General features: G+C 51.4%; 3 protein-coding genes across 4 annotated transcripts in view; all 3 read right to left on the bottom strand.

The window, feature by feature from the left end:
* The window catches only part of rapgefl1 (Rap guanine nucleotide exchange factor (GEF)-like 1), a 17,016-nt gene extending 15,148 nt beyond the window's left edge, over positions 1-1,868 (bottom strand). Inside the window, exons 1-2 of the mRNA XM_035615794.2 lie at positions 1,361-1,868; positions 365-651 (exon numbers count right to left, since the gene is read on the bottom strand). Of these exons, the coding sequence (XP_035471687.1) occupies positions 365-651; positions 1,361-1,563 (490 nt within the window). The 5' untranslated portion in view covers positions 1,564-1,868. The remainder of the gene's footprint in view (positions 1-364; positions 652-1,360) is intronic.
* Positions 1,869-4,157: 2,289 nt separating this feature from the next.
* casc3 (casc3 exon junction complex subunit) lies at positions 4,158-11,322 on the bottom strand. Of its 2 annotated transcripts, XM_035615786.1 has the most exons (12): positions 11,114-11,322; positions 10,209-10,236; positions 9,850-9,905; positions 8,970-9,248; positions 8,718-8,866; positions 8,398-8,577; positions 7,397-8,313; positions 6,758-6,931; positions 6,581-6,679; positions 6,324-6,490; positions 5,893-6,107; positions 4,158-5,513 (listed from the first exon to the last, which is right to left on the bottom strand). In XM_035615786.1, the coding sequence occupies exons 1-11, from the start codon at positions 11,297-11,299 to the stop codon at positions 5,961-5,963; spliced, it is 2,382 nt and encodes a 793-aa protein (XP_035471679.1). In that variant the 5' UTR covers positions 11,300-11,322; the 3' UTR covers positions 4,158-5,513; positions 5,893-5,960. The 2 variants fall into 2 exon arrangements, with proteins under 2 accessions (XP_035471679.1, XP_035471680.1); XM_035615787.1 differs by lacking the exons at positions 4,158-5,513; positions 5,893-6,107 and having other exon boundaries at positions 6,447-6,490; positions 6,758-6,966.
* A 308-nt stretch (positions 11,323-11,630) lies between these two features.
* jmjd8 (jumonji domain containing 8) overlaps positions 11,631-15,000 on the bottom strand; it is a 4,010-nt gene continuing 640 nt past the window's right edge. The window contains exons 2-9 of the mRNA XM_035615967.2: positions 14,031-14,126; positions 13,738-13,786; positions 13,555-13,651; positions 13,410-13,478; positions 13,173-13,292; positions 13,031-13,098; positions 12,700-12,834; positions 11,631-12,621 (exon numbers count right to left, since the gene is read on the bottom strand). Coding sequence (XP_035471860.1) covers positions 12,541-12,621; positions 12,700-12,834; positions 13,031-13,098; positions 13,173-13,292; positions 13,410-13,478; positions 13,555-13,651; positions 13,738-13,786; positions 14,031-14,126 — 715 coding nt within the window. The 3' untranslated portion in view covers positions 11,631-12,540. The remainder of the gene's footprint in view (positions 12,622-12,699; positions 12,835-13,030; positions 13,099-13,172; positions 13,293-13,409; positions 13,479-13,554; positions 13,652-13,737; positions 13,787-14,030; positions 14,127-15,000) is intronic.

The raw sequence follows: 15,000 nt of genomic DNA, 5'->3' as shown, positions 1-15,000 counted from the left end.
GAGATGAGGAAGAGTGAGGGAGGAGCTGAGGATCAGTGAGGGAGGAGCTGAGGATCAGTGAGGGAGGAGATGAGGAAGAGTGAGGGAGGAGATGAGGAAGAGTGAGGGAGGAGCTGAGGATCAGTGAGGGAGGAGCTGAGGATCAGTGAGGGAGGAGCTGAGGATCAGTGAGGGAGGAGCTGAGGAAGAGTGAGGGAGGAGATGAGGAAGAGTGAGGGAGGAGCTGAGGAAGAGTGAGGGAGGAGCTGAGGATCAGTGAGGGAAACTGACATTTCACGACACGTGAACAGAAAAAGCTGCAGCTCTGATTGAGCAACATGCTGCTCACAGGTAGAAGGTGGAAGTGGAGGAGGCGACTTCTTACCTGTGCAGTGTCCGTAACGTTTTCCCGCCACGCTGTCCAGCACGGCGAGGGTCAGGTTGTCTGGTGTGTCGGGAGGAAGAGGTGTCCCGCCCCCTCCTCCTCCGCCCGTCTCCGTGATGAGGCTGGCCTCTGAGCTCTGCTCGTCACTGGACAGAGACGGACTGCGGACGTCTCCTCCTCCGGAACCAGAACCAGATCCGGATCCAGAGCCGTTAGCGCTACTGGGCACTGTGACCGGAGCGGTGCCAACAGCCGAGGGCCAGGAGGGGGGGTCCTCGCTGTCGGGGCTGCAGGGGGCCAGAGGGTGGAGTTGGTCAATGTTGCATATTCATTAAAAACATGTCAATCCAGAAAAAATGAGTCGAGAGGACGCTGAGCTGAGAGTCTGGAGCCCGACCCATACTGATAACAAACACCCGTATAAATATCTATATATCTATAGATATATCTATATCTATATATAGATATAGATATATATCTCTCGACATAGCGACATCGACAGATGCCACGACTCAGGGTTTCACTTCATTGTAAGATCGTTGGTTTCACGTACCCAAGGTTGAGGGTTCGAGTCCCGAGTCTATGTGTTCATATATGTTTAATGAGATAAATATTGTTACATGAGATGGACCCCACCTCCGTGTGAGTCTCCATGTTTGCTACGTCCGGAAACCGGAAATGGAATCAGCGGTGCGCCACCATAAAGTGTCCCCTGTCGGCTGCAACTTCGCCAAAAAAATTACACACTGGGGCTTTAACATTGTTTTTGAACATGTTCACTGATTTCACAAAGAATAATTCATGAGAAATATCAGACACATCCACTGATTCTGGGATCAGTCGTTTCTGACTCGTGACCTCGTTGGTCCAGAGTTCAGGGGGGTTCAGGGGGCCGCTCCGTCACTTTGCCCCCGAGGCCTTCTCACCCGGTTGATCCGCCTCTGTCTGGATCAGAACCACAGTGAAACCTCCCAATCACCACACTCATCCATGTACCTGAACACCTCCCGGGCCTGGCCGCTCTCCGGTGACGTCTCCCTGAAGAAGGGCACGACCCGGGACAGACTGGCCCTCCGGCGGGACGCGCCGGTTCCCCCGCTGGCCTTGTCCGCCACCCCGCCGACGAAGCCCCCGGCCCGGGTCAGCGCCGTGGTCTGCTTCTTCAGGAACTTCTCCAGCGGCTTCATCCCCGCCGGCATGGTGGAGGGACGCGGGGGGGTGATGGTGCAGAGGGGCAGGTGGTGCCTACATCATCCGGCCCCTGCAACTCCGCAGGTCGGGGGGAGCAGGTGTGAAGCTCCGAGGCTCTGCGACGGTTCTCCGGAAGAACCGACCGACGTTAACCCATCGGAGGCGGCGGACGCGTCGGTGGATGTGGGCGGGGGACGGTCCGTCTCTGTCGGCTTCACTGCACCGTGATTCTTCGTCTCCCACGGACACGCTCCTCCTCCTCTTCTCCTCCTCCTCTCCTCTCCTCTCCTCTCTCTCCTCCTCTCCTCCTCCTCTCCTCTCCTCTCTCTCCTCCTCCTCTCCTCCTCCTCTCCTCCTCCTCCTCTCCTCTCCTCTCCTCTCTCTCCTCCTCTCCTCCTCCTCTCCTCTCCTCTCTCTCCTCCTCTCTCTCCTCCTCCTCCTCCTCCTCCTCCTCTCCTCCTCTCCTCCTCCTCTCCTCTCCTCCTCTCTCTCCTCCTCCTCTCCTCTCTCTCCTCCTCCTCTCCTCTCCTCCTCCTCCTCTCCTCTCTCTCCTCCTCCTCTCCTCTCTCTCCTCCTCCTCTCCTCTCTCTCCTCTCTCCTCCTCCTCCTCTCCTCTCTCTCCTCCTCCTCTCCTCTCTCTCCTCCTCCTCTCCTCCTCTCCTCCTCCTCTCCTCCTCCTCCTCTCCTCCTCTCCTCCTCCTCTCCTCCTCTCCTCCTCTCCTCCTCCTCTCTCTCCTCCTCTCCTCCTCCTCTCCTCCTCTCCTCCTCCTCTCCTCCTCTCCTCCTCTCCTCCTCCTCTCTCTCCTCCTCTCCTCCTCCTCTCCTCCTCCTCTCCTCCTCCTCTCCTCTCTCTCCTCCTCTCCTCTCCTCCTCTCCTCCTCCTCTCCTCCTCCTCCTCTCCTCCTCTCCTCCTCCTCTCCTCCTCCTCTCCTCTCTCTCCTCCTCTCCTCTCCTCCTCTCCTCCTCCTCTCCTCCTCCTCCCCCGCGCTCTGCTCGCTCTGCGGCCGCCGCGTAAACACCGGAGCTCCGGCGCCGAGCGACTCGATCCGGTGGCGGAAACAACAACAACACGGAGGATCTGGATCCAGACGAGCTGCTCCGGCGACGAGCTGCTCCTGCTCCGACGATGTGTCCGGGATGAGTGACGGCGGATCGACGGGAGCAGGTTCTGTTCCCTCCTCACACCTGGCCCGGTGCGTTCAGGGACTGTAGGGTTTCTCAGCAGCGGCAGGAGGAGGAGAGGAATAGGAGGAGGAGGAGGAGGAGGGGGCGGGTTTTTTTTTTTCAGGTCAGATACTGCAGAGGCTGCCCCCCCCCCCCCCCCCCCCCCCCCTTCTCTCTTTCTTTCTGCTAAATTAGTAGAATGAGAAGTGACTCGTAACATTCACAGCCCCCGCTCCCCTCCTCTTCCTCCTCCCCTCCTCTTCCTCCTCCCCTCCTCTTCCTCCTCCTCCTTCCCGCGCTGATCTGCTGCAGTTGCGCGCTCCCGCCACACCGCCAGGACGGGACGCGCGCATGCACGTTTACTTCCAGTGCTGTAAAACTGATGGAAGTGAAAGTATCCCTGACAACCGACATCAGAAATAATCACATATCAAAAAACCAAAAACTCTTGTCATACGTGTGTGAATGTGTAATGACAATATTAATGATTATTATTATGATACATAGAAACACTAGGATCCATGACGGGCATCATTTAGTCTACAGCTGCTATGAAAATGTGAGATGTATCCGGAGACATAATCCAGACTCCAGGTGAGTTGATGAACAGATCAAGTCCGTCAGCAGGTGAGAGTTGTTTTGTTATCGTGCAACATTATGAAATACTGGTGAGTCTGCTGGTGAGTTGTGGATGAAATGAGGGAGTGAAGACTCAGGTGGTCACAGGCCTTGTGACTGGAGCCTCAACCACAGATCAATAACACGCAATATTCACCGAGAGGACGCGTTGATGGACCAGGACGTTTTTATAAACTGAGGATTGTTTCTGATAGGTGAGGGCAGAGCAGCGTGTTAACGTCAGGACCAGGTTCCCTGTGAGGGGGATGACGTCACTGAGCGAGTGTAGAAGAAGAAAGTGTTTGTGTTCATCTGAGTCGACATCGACACGTAAACATCAGTTGATCCTCGACGAGGCGACGTCTTTACTGATCTGTGGACAAGGTCGGTGTGTGTGTGTGTGTGTGAGAGTGTGTGTGTGTGGTAACCTGAACAGGTCTGATCAGTTTCACAACAATCATCTGAACCGAAAAGTAACTGGACACACCGACTCGTCTCTCTCCTCCTCCTCATCATCTTCCTCCTCCTGCAGCAGCAGTCTGCAGCAGGTTACTGAAGAATGAGGAAATGAGCAGACTGCTCCTTTAACAGTCGGCGCTTCAGGAGCAGAAACCGTCTGCGAGCTGATTGGCTGCAGGGGCCTGTCAATCACAGACTTTACATAATCGCTCCCCGCCGCCTCCAGGTTAGAAATGTTCATGTTCACCGGGCAGAGGAGCGCGTGTGCGCGTGTGTGAGAGAGACACTACATGATTTGTATCTGTAGTGAACTGGTTTGTGAAGCAGTTTTTTCCTGCAGAGCATGAACACAACACACATCTTCAGTATTATGATCTTTATTGATCCTGTGTGGAGACACAAACTGAACCATCATGTGAAGTCATCTGAATCTCAACACAGGAAGTGATTCATTCAAAAAAACAAAAACAATAATAATCACATGTAACGCTCCGTGGCCCCGAACAACGACTTCTAACGTCCGTTAAAAAAAACATAAATCAATAACAAATGAGCTGAGACCAATCGTCAGCCTCCACCATGAGGCCACGCCTCCTCACACACACTGACACACCTGCTCAGGACCGACGACGTTCTCTCAGAATACTGATGATGTCATATTTGTTCAAGTGTCTTAAACTTTGATTTATTTATAAAAAAAAAAAACAGACGATGAAACACGAACAACTGGAACCAAGAGAATCACTACGCGTCGCTGCTGCTTCAACTTGTAATAAAAAAAAACTAACTATTAAAATCAAACGGTGACGTTTCAAAAGAATTAAGAAAATAAAACAGGAAGCGAAGCCACTGCTCTGTCGTCTGAAGTAAATCCGTCGTTAAAATTCCGAGTCCCTGCCGACGCCGAGCGTCTTCACAATATGTTTCATCTGTTCGAGCTTCTATTTACACATTTAGATTTTTATATACAGCGTCGATCTAACGTCCGGGAAAAAGAAAACGCACAAGAACCTAGGTTTTAACAGACCGAGTGAAAGGGCCCCCCCTGGTGTCCGGCTGCAGGACAGGTCATAAGCCCCCCTCCCTCCGTGTTAGCAGATGTGACCAAACTAATGAACGATAACGTTATGATCGACAGCGGACACTGACTAATGATTGGTCACGAGTGTGTGTGTGTGTGTGTGTGTGTGGGCGGGGCCTCGACACCCTACGACTCCCATTGTACAAAAATTAAGATAAACTTTCCAGATAAGGGCGGTGCCATGTTGTGCAGCGGCAGCCACCAGGGGGCAACACCGTCACGTTGTCAATGACACTGCGAGCTGCGTTTAAACTTAAACACGCAACTGAACCGTTTTTTTTTTATCGTAACTGTTTGTAACAACTGACTGAAACAAGAAGAAACAAAAAAGACTTTAACTCCGACACGTCGTCAGTTCGACTCTGGAGGAGTTGAATTTGTCAAAGTGTCTCCGGAGACGTTGTTGGTTTTGTTTCAATGTGGTTGCTAAAAAAGACGTTGGCATAATCGGAACCCCTGCGTCAAAGAAGAGGGCCGCCCTGCTACAGAGAGAGACAGTGAGAGAGGGGGGCGTGTCCAACATGATGCTGCCAGTGTCTCGTACAGTCCGTCTTCGCCTGTGTCCGTCACCTCCCTGGTTACCGCCGCCGCTGCCGCCGGGGACCGCAGCTCCTTTCGGCCCCTCCCACCCTTCTCCTGCAGACAGAATAGAGGGAGAGCGTCTGTACAACTGTATCATGGCAAGTGTAGTTTAATATTTGATAATCATAAACACTGTGAGCCTCGTGATGAGAAGTGTCGGTACGAACACGTCAGTGATGTGAGAATTATGTAAAACGTACTATAAATAACGATAAAGAAAAAGAAAAAAAAACATATAGAATTTGAAGATGATACAAATATTTTTTATGTAAAATGTAAATATGAATCTTTTCTGCACTGTTGGTTTCATATCAGTAAATATGTAATTTAGAAACGTTCATGTTTTTATTCAAAATAAATGAGTCGGGACGACCTGACACCCGAGAGGTGAAATCCTCTGAAGGACGGTGACATCACAGTGGGCGTGGCTCACCTGTGGTTGTCAGGACTGAGTGAGGCTGAGACTGGGTGGCGGTGGTTGGGGGGAAGGGCCAGATGGGGTCACTCTGAGGCATAGGGCACCTCCGGAGGGGGGGGCTTGACGGTGACGGGCTGGGAGGTGCGGCGGGGCGGAGAGGGCTTGGGCTGAGCCTGTTGCTGCATCGTGTCGTAGTATGTCACGCCGCCATAGGTCACCTGCGCCTGAGCCTGACACACACACACACACACACACACACACACACACACACACACACACACACACACACACACACACACACACACACACACACACACACACACACACACACACACACACACACACACACACACACACACACACACACACACACACACACACACACAACTTTGTGTTAATATCTCACACAGTAGAAGATATTTTAAGCTGCAGTAACATTCTTCTACCTGTGGGGTCGGGTACATGGCGGGGTAGGGGAAGGTCATGACCCCTGGCGGAGGGTAGAAAGGCGGTGGCAGCAGCTGCTGTGGTTGCCCTGGTGACAGAGATACAGGTGGGCCACCATAGAGGGCAGGGTTAGCGATCGGGCCACCTGATTGGTGCGGGTGGAGAGCTGGAGAGAAGGAAACAAGATGAGTGACTCATTTTAGAAAACTTAAAATAAAATCATCTTCTGAACCAGAGGAGGCATGACGCAACTGACAGGGATGGGGGATGTGCATCTCCGGCTGGACCAGCATGCCTTGTGGCGGGATGGGGGCGGGGCCGTCCCCGTGGGCGTAGATTGGTCCCTGGTACGACACTGAGAAGAGACGGAGGTTAGAACAGAGCGGTTCTGAGGAGCGGCTGCAGTTCATCTGTGAGGAGGTTCTGGTCTTACTGGGTTCATAGTAGTGTCCCTCCATCACGCCCAGGTGCAGGGGCGGGGCCGGCTCGGGCACGGCCCTCTGGCGTTGGGACGAGTAGCGCTTGGCCCGACCTGAGCCGACTCCCATCTCATCCATGCTGGAGAACGGTGGCGGGCCAGCGGGTAGGTGCATGGTGCTGGGGACGCCTGCGGACAGAACACCCGAGTCAGTGCGTCTGGTTCTGTCAGGACGTGAACAGGACGTGGACCGTGAGTCAGAACCGCTCTGAGTTCACGTCACCGGGCATCGTCACGATAAGTTCTTTATGTTGAACGATATATCGTCCCATTATTATCAAGATAAACAACATTATCGTCCTTTTAAGACCATTTTTTAAAACTGAATAACGTGAACTTGGTCGTCACAGAACCACCGGGCCGGGTCGAAGTCCGATAGCTGTCGCACAAACCAAAGCTGCAATTTACATTATATTTATTAATAATAAATAGATTATTAAAAAGGAAAACTTCTGTTTTTCTATCAGTATTTTAAATATAATAAAACTGAAAACAGTGATAGTTTTGGTTTGGTCATTATATTTGTCAGCTGACATCATCTCTCTAGCTCAGATTAATAATTAGTGACTAGGTCATGGGGTCACGTCCACTCACCTCTCAGGTCAGGGCGGATGTACGACGTCGGACTCTGGCTCCAGGTTTGTCCTGCCAGACTGAGTCGAGCAACGTCCTGGTCCAGCTCGTTGATCCCTCCCCCTCCTCCCCCCTGACTCGGACCGTCTCCAACTCCTGCCCACGTCCCCCCTCCCACGCCACCGCCACTGGGGGAGGAGGAGGAGGGGGCGTTTCCTCCGGCCGTTGTCGTCTCCTCGACGGACGTCTGTTTGCTGCCCAGGTCTGCGGGCCGAGAGCGGGTCCTGCGAGCCAGCGAGTAAGACTTACGCTCTACCGGCCGCTCGGCGGGAGGAGAGGCTTCCCGATTGGCGGCTGCTGTTGACGACGATTGAGGGGAGGGGTCAGAGGCAGCCAATCCAGATGCAGATCGGTCGGCGCTGCCTCGGTACTCCTGCTGCTGTCGTCGGGGCGAAGCGGACTGGTACCTGCCCGACTGCAACGACGCACTGAAGCTCGGGTCCTTTTCCTCGAAGCCGTCGTGGCCGACGGACACGTTGTCTGCGACCAAGGAGAGACCACCCCTGCCCCCGCGCCCCCCTCTGCTGACCACGCCCCGTTCCCCCGCAGGCTCTGACTGAGCCTTGAGACCCTGTCGCTCTCTGGGATGCATCTGGGGCGCTTTGGATTCGTCGTTCCTGTAGTGGGACTGAGGCGGGAGGTGCATTTGATTGTGGTGGGACGGTCTGCTGCTGCGGGAGGGAGGCGGCCTGGAGGGGTTGTGGCGCTGGGCGTAGGAGAGCGGGACAGAGGAGGGCTGGGCGGAGGAAGGTGGAGGAACTCCTCCTCGGTTCAGACCTCCTCCTCCCTGCCAGGACCGGACCGGTCGCTGCTCTCCTCCTCCTCCTCCTCCTCCTCCCCCTCCCCAGCGCTTGTCTCTGCTGGGAGACAGACTTTGTCTGCAGAGACACGAGGAGACGTTCAGGTTCCACACATTCCAAAACAACATCTACGACTCGTGATTCGGTTCAAATCGAGCTCACCTGGCCCGCCGCTGTCTGAACGACCGGTCTCCATGGCCGCCGCCGCCGCCATTTCGGATGTCATAACCGTAGATGGCGATGAGCTCCTCGCGGCTCTTGGGCGCCTGCTCCTCCTCCCGGAACCTGTCGTGCTCCCAGCGACCTTCGTCCTTCCACAACTTCCTGTTGCGACCTTTGGGTCTGACGGGACACAGACGTAATGGAGTTAAAGTCCTGAGTGGCATTCAGGGTCCATGTTGGTCTGTTCATCATGAACAGACTTATAAGTCCGTAACATGATGAACAAACCATCACTTCATCGTAGCAGATTGAAAACGTACCTCTCCTCCTCCTGGGCGTGGCCTCGGACGTCGTGCTCAAAGAACAAACCCTTCCTGGGGATGTAGGCCGGGTTCTTTCTGTCCTCGTCATCATCGAGCTTCTGACCGGGTTTCCCTCCCGTCTTGGTCTCAGGGTCTTCTGTCGACTCCTGCACACGAGCGTCAGCATCAGACACAGTGGAGGAGGAAGAAGGAGAAGAAGAAGAAGAAGAAGAAGAAGAAGAAGAAGGAGAAGAAGAAGAAGAGTCTCACCTGTCCATCGCCGCTCTGTCTCTCTCCGGTCAGATCTCCCTTCTCCTCAACTTTGCTCTCCTCTTTACCCTCTCCTCCTCCATCATCCTCCCTCTCATCCTCCTCCCCCTCCTCGTCATTCTCTACCTCCCCCTCGCCCTCTCCCTGCTCTTTGTCTACCCCCTCTCCACCCTCCTCTCCCGGGACACTGGGAGCCGATGGCGTGGGCTCGCTGGGTGCTGCTGCTGCTGGAGCCTCTTCGCCACTCAGCTGCTCTGCCTCCTCTTCCTCCTCCACCCCCTGAGGAAACACACAGGAACAGAGAGTAAAACACTGTTTTAATTTGCCTTATTTTTAACTAAAAATGAATAAACACATTTAGCACAAAGACCTGGGGTTTATCTGAAAACCCACTTATCCCCTCCTCCCTCACTGTACAGGAAGTTCCATGTCAGGATGTGTGTGTGTGTATGAATAAAACACTAGGTTACACGTAGGTTATTATGATCTGCAGCAGTATAAATGTCATTGTTGTACTATATTTTTGTATACTGAACATATTTTGAACATGAATTATAATGGTCTCGTCAGTGTGAACATTAACTTGGTCTAGACGCCCATGACTCGGACACGGCAGTGTTTAGTTTTCACATAATATAGTTTCTCCTTCATCTCGTTTGTCCATTGTTTATTTTTATCATTCGACATGAGAGCAATGCATGATGGGACATTTTGTTGTTCCTTCAGACTTCAACCGATTATTTCAAACTTTGTAAACAGATAAACTGTTCGAAGCTGTGAACACAAACAGGCCTTTTTAAATTTGACTGATTCTTCCCTTCGACACATTTCACTGAATCATAAGCGTCAGAAGTGTTCGCTGATGTGTTCGTGTTTCTACCTCGGAGTGGGAGCCATTCTCCTCGGGATCGGCGCTGTCGTAGTCGGACAGGACCGCTGCAGAGAAACACAGACAGGAAGTCGCCATCGTCAGTTAAACAACCGACTGACGTCACACACACGAGGCGACAGCATGAGATGTTTTGGGCCGCGAGTTATTTATTGGATACGACAGTTGTGAACAGTAGAAATCTTTCATCATGTGACACGTTACAAAGCTCCGTTTGTTACGGTTCGACTGCAACAACAGAGAAAGATTACTGTCTTTTCATTGACTTCTCATGTTCGTTTTGTTGACTGTCTCAATGTTGCAGGTTATTAATTACTAAGGTGCGATGTTATTATTAATAAACGTCTTACCTTCTCCCACCCCTCCATCTTCACTCTCCTGCAGACACAGACAGAAACAAGGAATCAGCTCTGACAGAAAAACAACAGCTGATGGTTTCACACTAATAAATATGAATAACAATCTGGATCTGGTGGGTTTTACATGTGTCTTCATCAGGGGACTGTTGGGTATGAGGGGACGTTCTACATTCAACGTTCATTTCTGAGGTCGAGCATCAACATCACTCATGACACAACACGTCAATATGGACATTATGGAGCTTTCTACACCCTTTATCAAAACTAAATATAATAATAACTAGAGACATTCTGCACTGTTTATCTTGTACCAACACACATTTCTTCTCGGCCGAGGCTCTAGTGGGACGGGTCGGCACCGATCGTCTGTCAGGACTGTGTCACCTGACACCTGCCCGGGTCATCCGGGTTGTGGATGAACTGGTGCCGGACGGTCAGGACGCGGCAGGTGGAGGTCTCCGTGTCGGAGCAGCACGCGGCCCGGCCGGCCTGCACCGCCGGCGGAGGAACAGCGGCTCGTCTCGGATGTAACCGGCGGCAGATCGACGTCTCCGAGGAGGAGCTGCAGCCGGTTGTGACCCGCCGCGCGAAGGGTTCAACCGGCGCCTGCGCGTCTGCTCCACGACACAGACTCGTGATCACGAACCGTCGCTTGTTTCTCCAAGTCTCCAGACTAACCGCTAACTTCACTAACGACACGAAGGTTCCTCCGGTTCACACCGAGCTGCTTTAAATATCAACCGGTGATTCCACCGCGATAACACCGACACTCACACGCGACTCGGCCCCGGACCAGGTCCACTGTGAGCGGCGACCTGCCCCGAGCTGCTGCCCGCGACACGGAGTCGTCGGCTCGTCTCGGCTAACGTTAGCACCCGGGGTTAGCCGCTACTCACACACTCGGACTGCACGTCGCTCTTCGGCTCGACCCGGACCACGGGCACCTCCACGGGCTCGGGCTCCTTCCCCCGGCTCTTGGTCGCGGGGGACCCCGACCTCCCGCTGTCCGAACCCGAACCGGACTCGTCGTCGTCCTCGCTGTCCTGGGACGCGCGCCTCCTCCTTCGCCGCCGGTCCGCCATCTTAGGGCTCGAATGGTCGGGAAACCGGAAGTAGCAAAGGCTTGTGGGTAATGAAGTTTCTTCTTCGCGGAGGGTTTTAACGGCGGGAACAGTCTCATTGTAGCGCTCTGCTGCCCCCTGCCGGAGCCTTACACGCTGACGCTGCTAAACATCAGCTTGTCATGTTATTAAACCTCACATTATATAAGATAATATAATAAAATTAATATAATATAATAAATAAAAACACCAGGAAGCGACGGTAGAAGGCTGAGTGTTTGTAACAAAGGCTGGGATACAGAGAATAATAACTTGGGAAGAACTACACAATAAAAAAAGGATATTATCAAAATATGGTTTAAAATAGATTTAATGAAACGCAGCATGAGGCCTTTACACAAACATCGAGACCATAGACTGAAAATGAAGAACATTGACGACAGGAGAGATCTTGTAGAGTGAAGTCAAATCATATAGATCGCCCCCTGGTGTCCGGCTGAAGTACATGTCATAAGCCCCGCCCCCTGATGTATGGCTGCAGTGCAGGTCATAAGCCCCGCCCCCTGGTGTCTGGCTGCAGTACAGGTCATAAACCCGCCCCAAATAAATTTTATTTTGAACATAGGTTAATGGAATAAAGAGTTTATTCACAATTCATATTTTAATATGAAAAAAGTTTTAGAAAAATGGTTTCATTTTGGGAAAATAACCTCAGGCCCAGGTGAAATAATCTGAGCGTAATCCTTCAGATTGAGGTTCATCTTGTTCAGTGCTGATTAAACACAGTGTGTTGTTAGGCCTGGTGTGTGGTGAAGCACATAATCAATAATAATAATTAATACATGAACTGCTCCTGTTTCTCCAATAATCAAAACAAATCTGAAACAAATATCAGAGTTTATTCAAAATAAAATTCTAATGAACAAGAAAATTGTTTAAAAAAAAAAATTCAGCCCATTTAGTAAACTTCTGAAGATGTGGTTGATCTGATCCCTGCGCAGCAGAATCTGATTCTGCTTATTTTGGTCATCAAATACACATTATTGAGTTTATGGTCATCATCAGAAACATCTTTACTCTCAGAAGATTCTTCACCTGGAATGTTACTGTGGTGCTCAAACGTCAAACCATCCAGACCAAAATAAAATCAGAGGAACAACAGTTCATCAGTTTCTCTTCCCGAGAAGATTAATCAGAAGTGATGAATCCCTTTAACAAAAAGAAAGAACAGAACTAGAACTCCACGAGAGGTGAGGAGATGCTCAGCCGAGGAAGGTGGAGATGAAGACGCTGGTGTCCAGGTTGAGGGTGGCGTGCCACCAGCGGTCGGGGAAGTACAGCACCTGACGGTGAAGAACATCCCGACTGTTAGAAACACGTCCTGACCACACTTGTCCTCTGTTTCTCTACTCGTACGTCACCTCTCCTGGCCGGATGGTGCACTCCAGCGGAGCCTCGTCCTCCGGCAGGTGGGGGTAGGTGTCCCTCACCCAGGACAGGGTGGTGTAGTTCGGGTGGAAGTGAGGTTCCTTCTCCGGCGGGTAGAGGAACCAACGCTGTGAATCGGTCAGATTTACACTCAACGAGCACTTTATTAGGAACAACTATACAACTTCTTATTACTGCAGTCACACAATCAAGTGGCTGAACGGAGCCAAAACCAGAAACCATCCGGTGTCACATGACAGGGAGTTCAGTGACCTCCAGTGACCTCTCCGGTCTGAACCACAGACAGGAAACAAACGTTTTTACCTTCCTTCCGTAGATGACCTCAGAGAACCCGGGGCCGTGCCAGTGGAAGGGAACTCCCGTCCCGGGACCTGACGACAACATCACCACAGTTTGACTCATGAGACACGACGAGTGACAGAAAACTGAAGGAACGAGCGCTGACCTGCGATCCCGAAGCTGTAGGCGGCGCTGGTGTGAGGCAGGACGTACGGCGGAGGCTCGTAGCGCTCGAACAGACTCCGCCACTCGGTCAAGTTGTTGTCTCCAAAGAAATACAGCGTTTCTGAAGAAGAGAGAGACGGATCAGATGTTCTGTCATCTGTGCACCTGAACTTCTCCTGACTCACCACACGTAGACTCAAGGTACAAAGAGAAGTTGGAGGAGGGTTGTTTAACTCACCGCTGCCGAGCGCATCGGTGGACTGAGGCCTCAGGAAGTCGTCCACGTACTCCTGCAGCGGGACGTCCACTGCAACAACACATCATCCATCACGTCAGAGTCAGTGTGAGATCAGGACGAGCTGAGAGTTCAGACACATTCGTACCTTTCCTGTAGGAGAAGGTGTTGGCCGTGCTGAGCCGAACCGTCCGGACGCCGAACTCTCGCAGCAAACTGGACTTGGAGCAGAGCAGCCGGAACCTCTGAGACAAAAGGTTCGACAGGTCACCACTGGATCCAGGTGGATTCTTGACTTGAGGTCTGAAACGTGACGACACACTGTACATACCGTGTTGTCGGTCAGACCTCTGAGGACGACGGGTCGACTGTACGCGTATCTACACACAACAGAAGAACAGCGTCACAGTCAAGGGATCAGATCACAGAACGTACAAGCAGACGACGACGCATCAGGAGAGATTTCATGTGTTCGTCTGCACGAACTCGAAAACCTCAATCAGGTTTAGATTAATAAACTCTCATGGTACTTTTCACTGGTGAATATGTCTATTATTATTATTCTGTGTATCGTCTTGAATCATATCTGATGATGTCTCATTGTGTAATCATAAAAACACGTACCTGCTGATGAATTGTTGATATGAGAGTGAGGAGGCGTCCCACACATCGACGTTACACAAACCTTCATCCTGCAGACGGACGTCGGAGGTCGACCACCTGGACACCAGGACGACACGGAGGTCAGAACCGGACGGACGTCCATCGGATCCATGATCTCATCCTGATCTCATCTGATCTCATCATGATCTCATCTGATCTCATCATGATCTCATCTGATCTCATCCTGATCTCATCCTGATCTCATCTGATCTCATCATGATCTCATCTGATCTCATCATGATCTCATCTGATCTCATCCTGATCTCATCTGATCTCATCTGATCTCATCCTGATCTCATCTGATCTCATCCTGATCTCATCCTGATCTCATCTGATCTCATCCTGATCTCATCCTGATCTCATCCTGATCTCATCTGATCTCATCCTGATCTCATCTGATCTCATCAGATCTCATCATGATCGCATCTGATCTCATCTGATCTCATCATGATCTCATCTGATCTCATCCTGATCTCATCCTGATCTCATCTGATCTCATCATGATCTCATCCTGATCTCATCATGATCTCATCTGATCTCATCCTGATCTCATCCTGATCTCATCTGATCTCATCATGATCTCATCCTGATCTCATCTGATCTCATCCTGATCTCATCTGATCTCATCCTGATCTCATCATGATCTCATCCTGATCTCATCTGATCTCATCCTGATCTCATCATGATCTCATCTGATCTCATCTGATCTCATCCTGATCTCATCTGATCTCATCATGATCTCATCCTGATCTCATCTGATCTCATCATGATCTCATCTGATCTCATCCTGATCTCATCTGATCTCATCATGATCTCATCTGATCTCATCCTGATCTCATCCTGATCTCATCATGATCTCATCTGATCTCATCCTGATCTCATCATGATCTCATCTGATCTCATCATGATCTCATCTGATCTCATCCTGATC

Source organism: Scophthalmus maximus, chromosome 17, assembly GCF_022379125.1.
Source record: "Scophthalmus maximus strain ysfricsl-2021 chromosome 17, ASM2237912v1, whole genome shotgun sequence".
NCBI classification, from domain to species: Eukaryota; Metazoa; Chordata; class Actinopteri; order Pleuronectiformes; family Scophthalmidae; genus Scophthalmus; species Scophthalmus maximus.
This window is presented reverse-complemented; position numbering and strand designations above follow the sequence as displayed.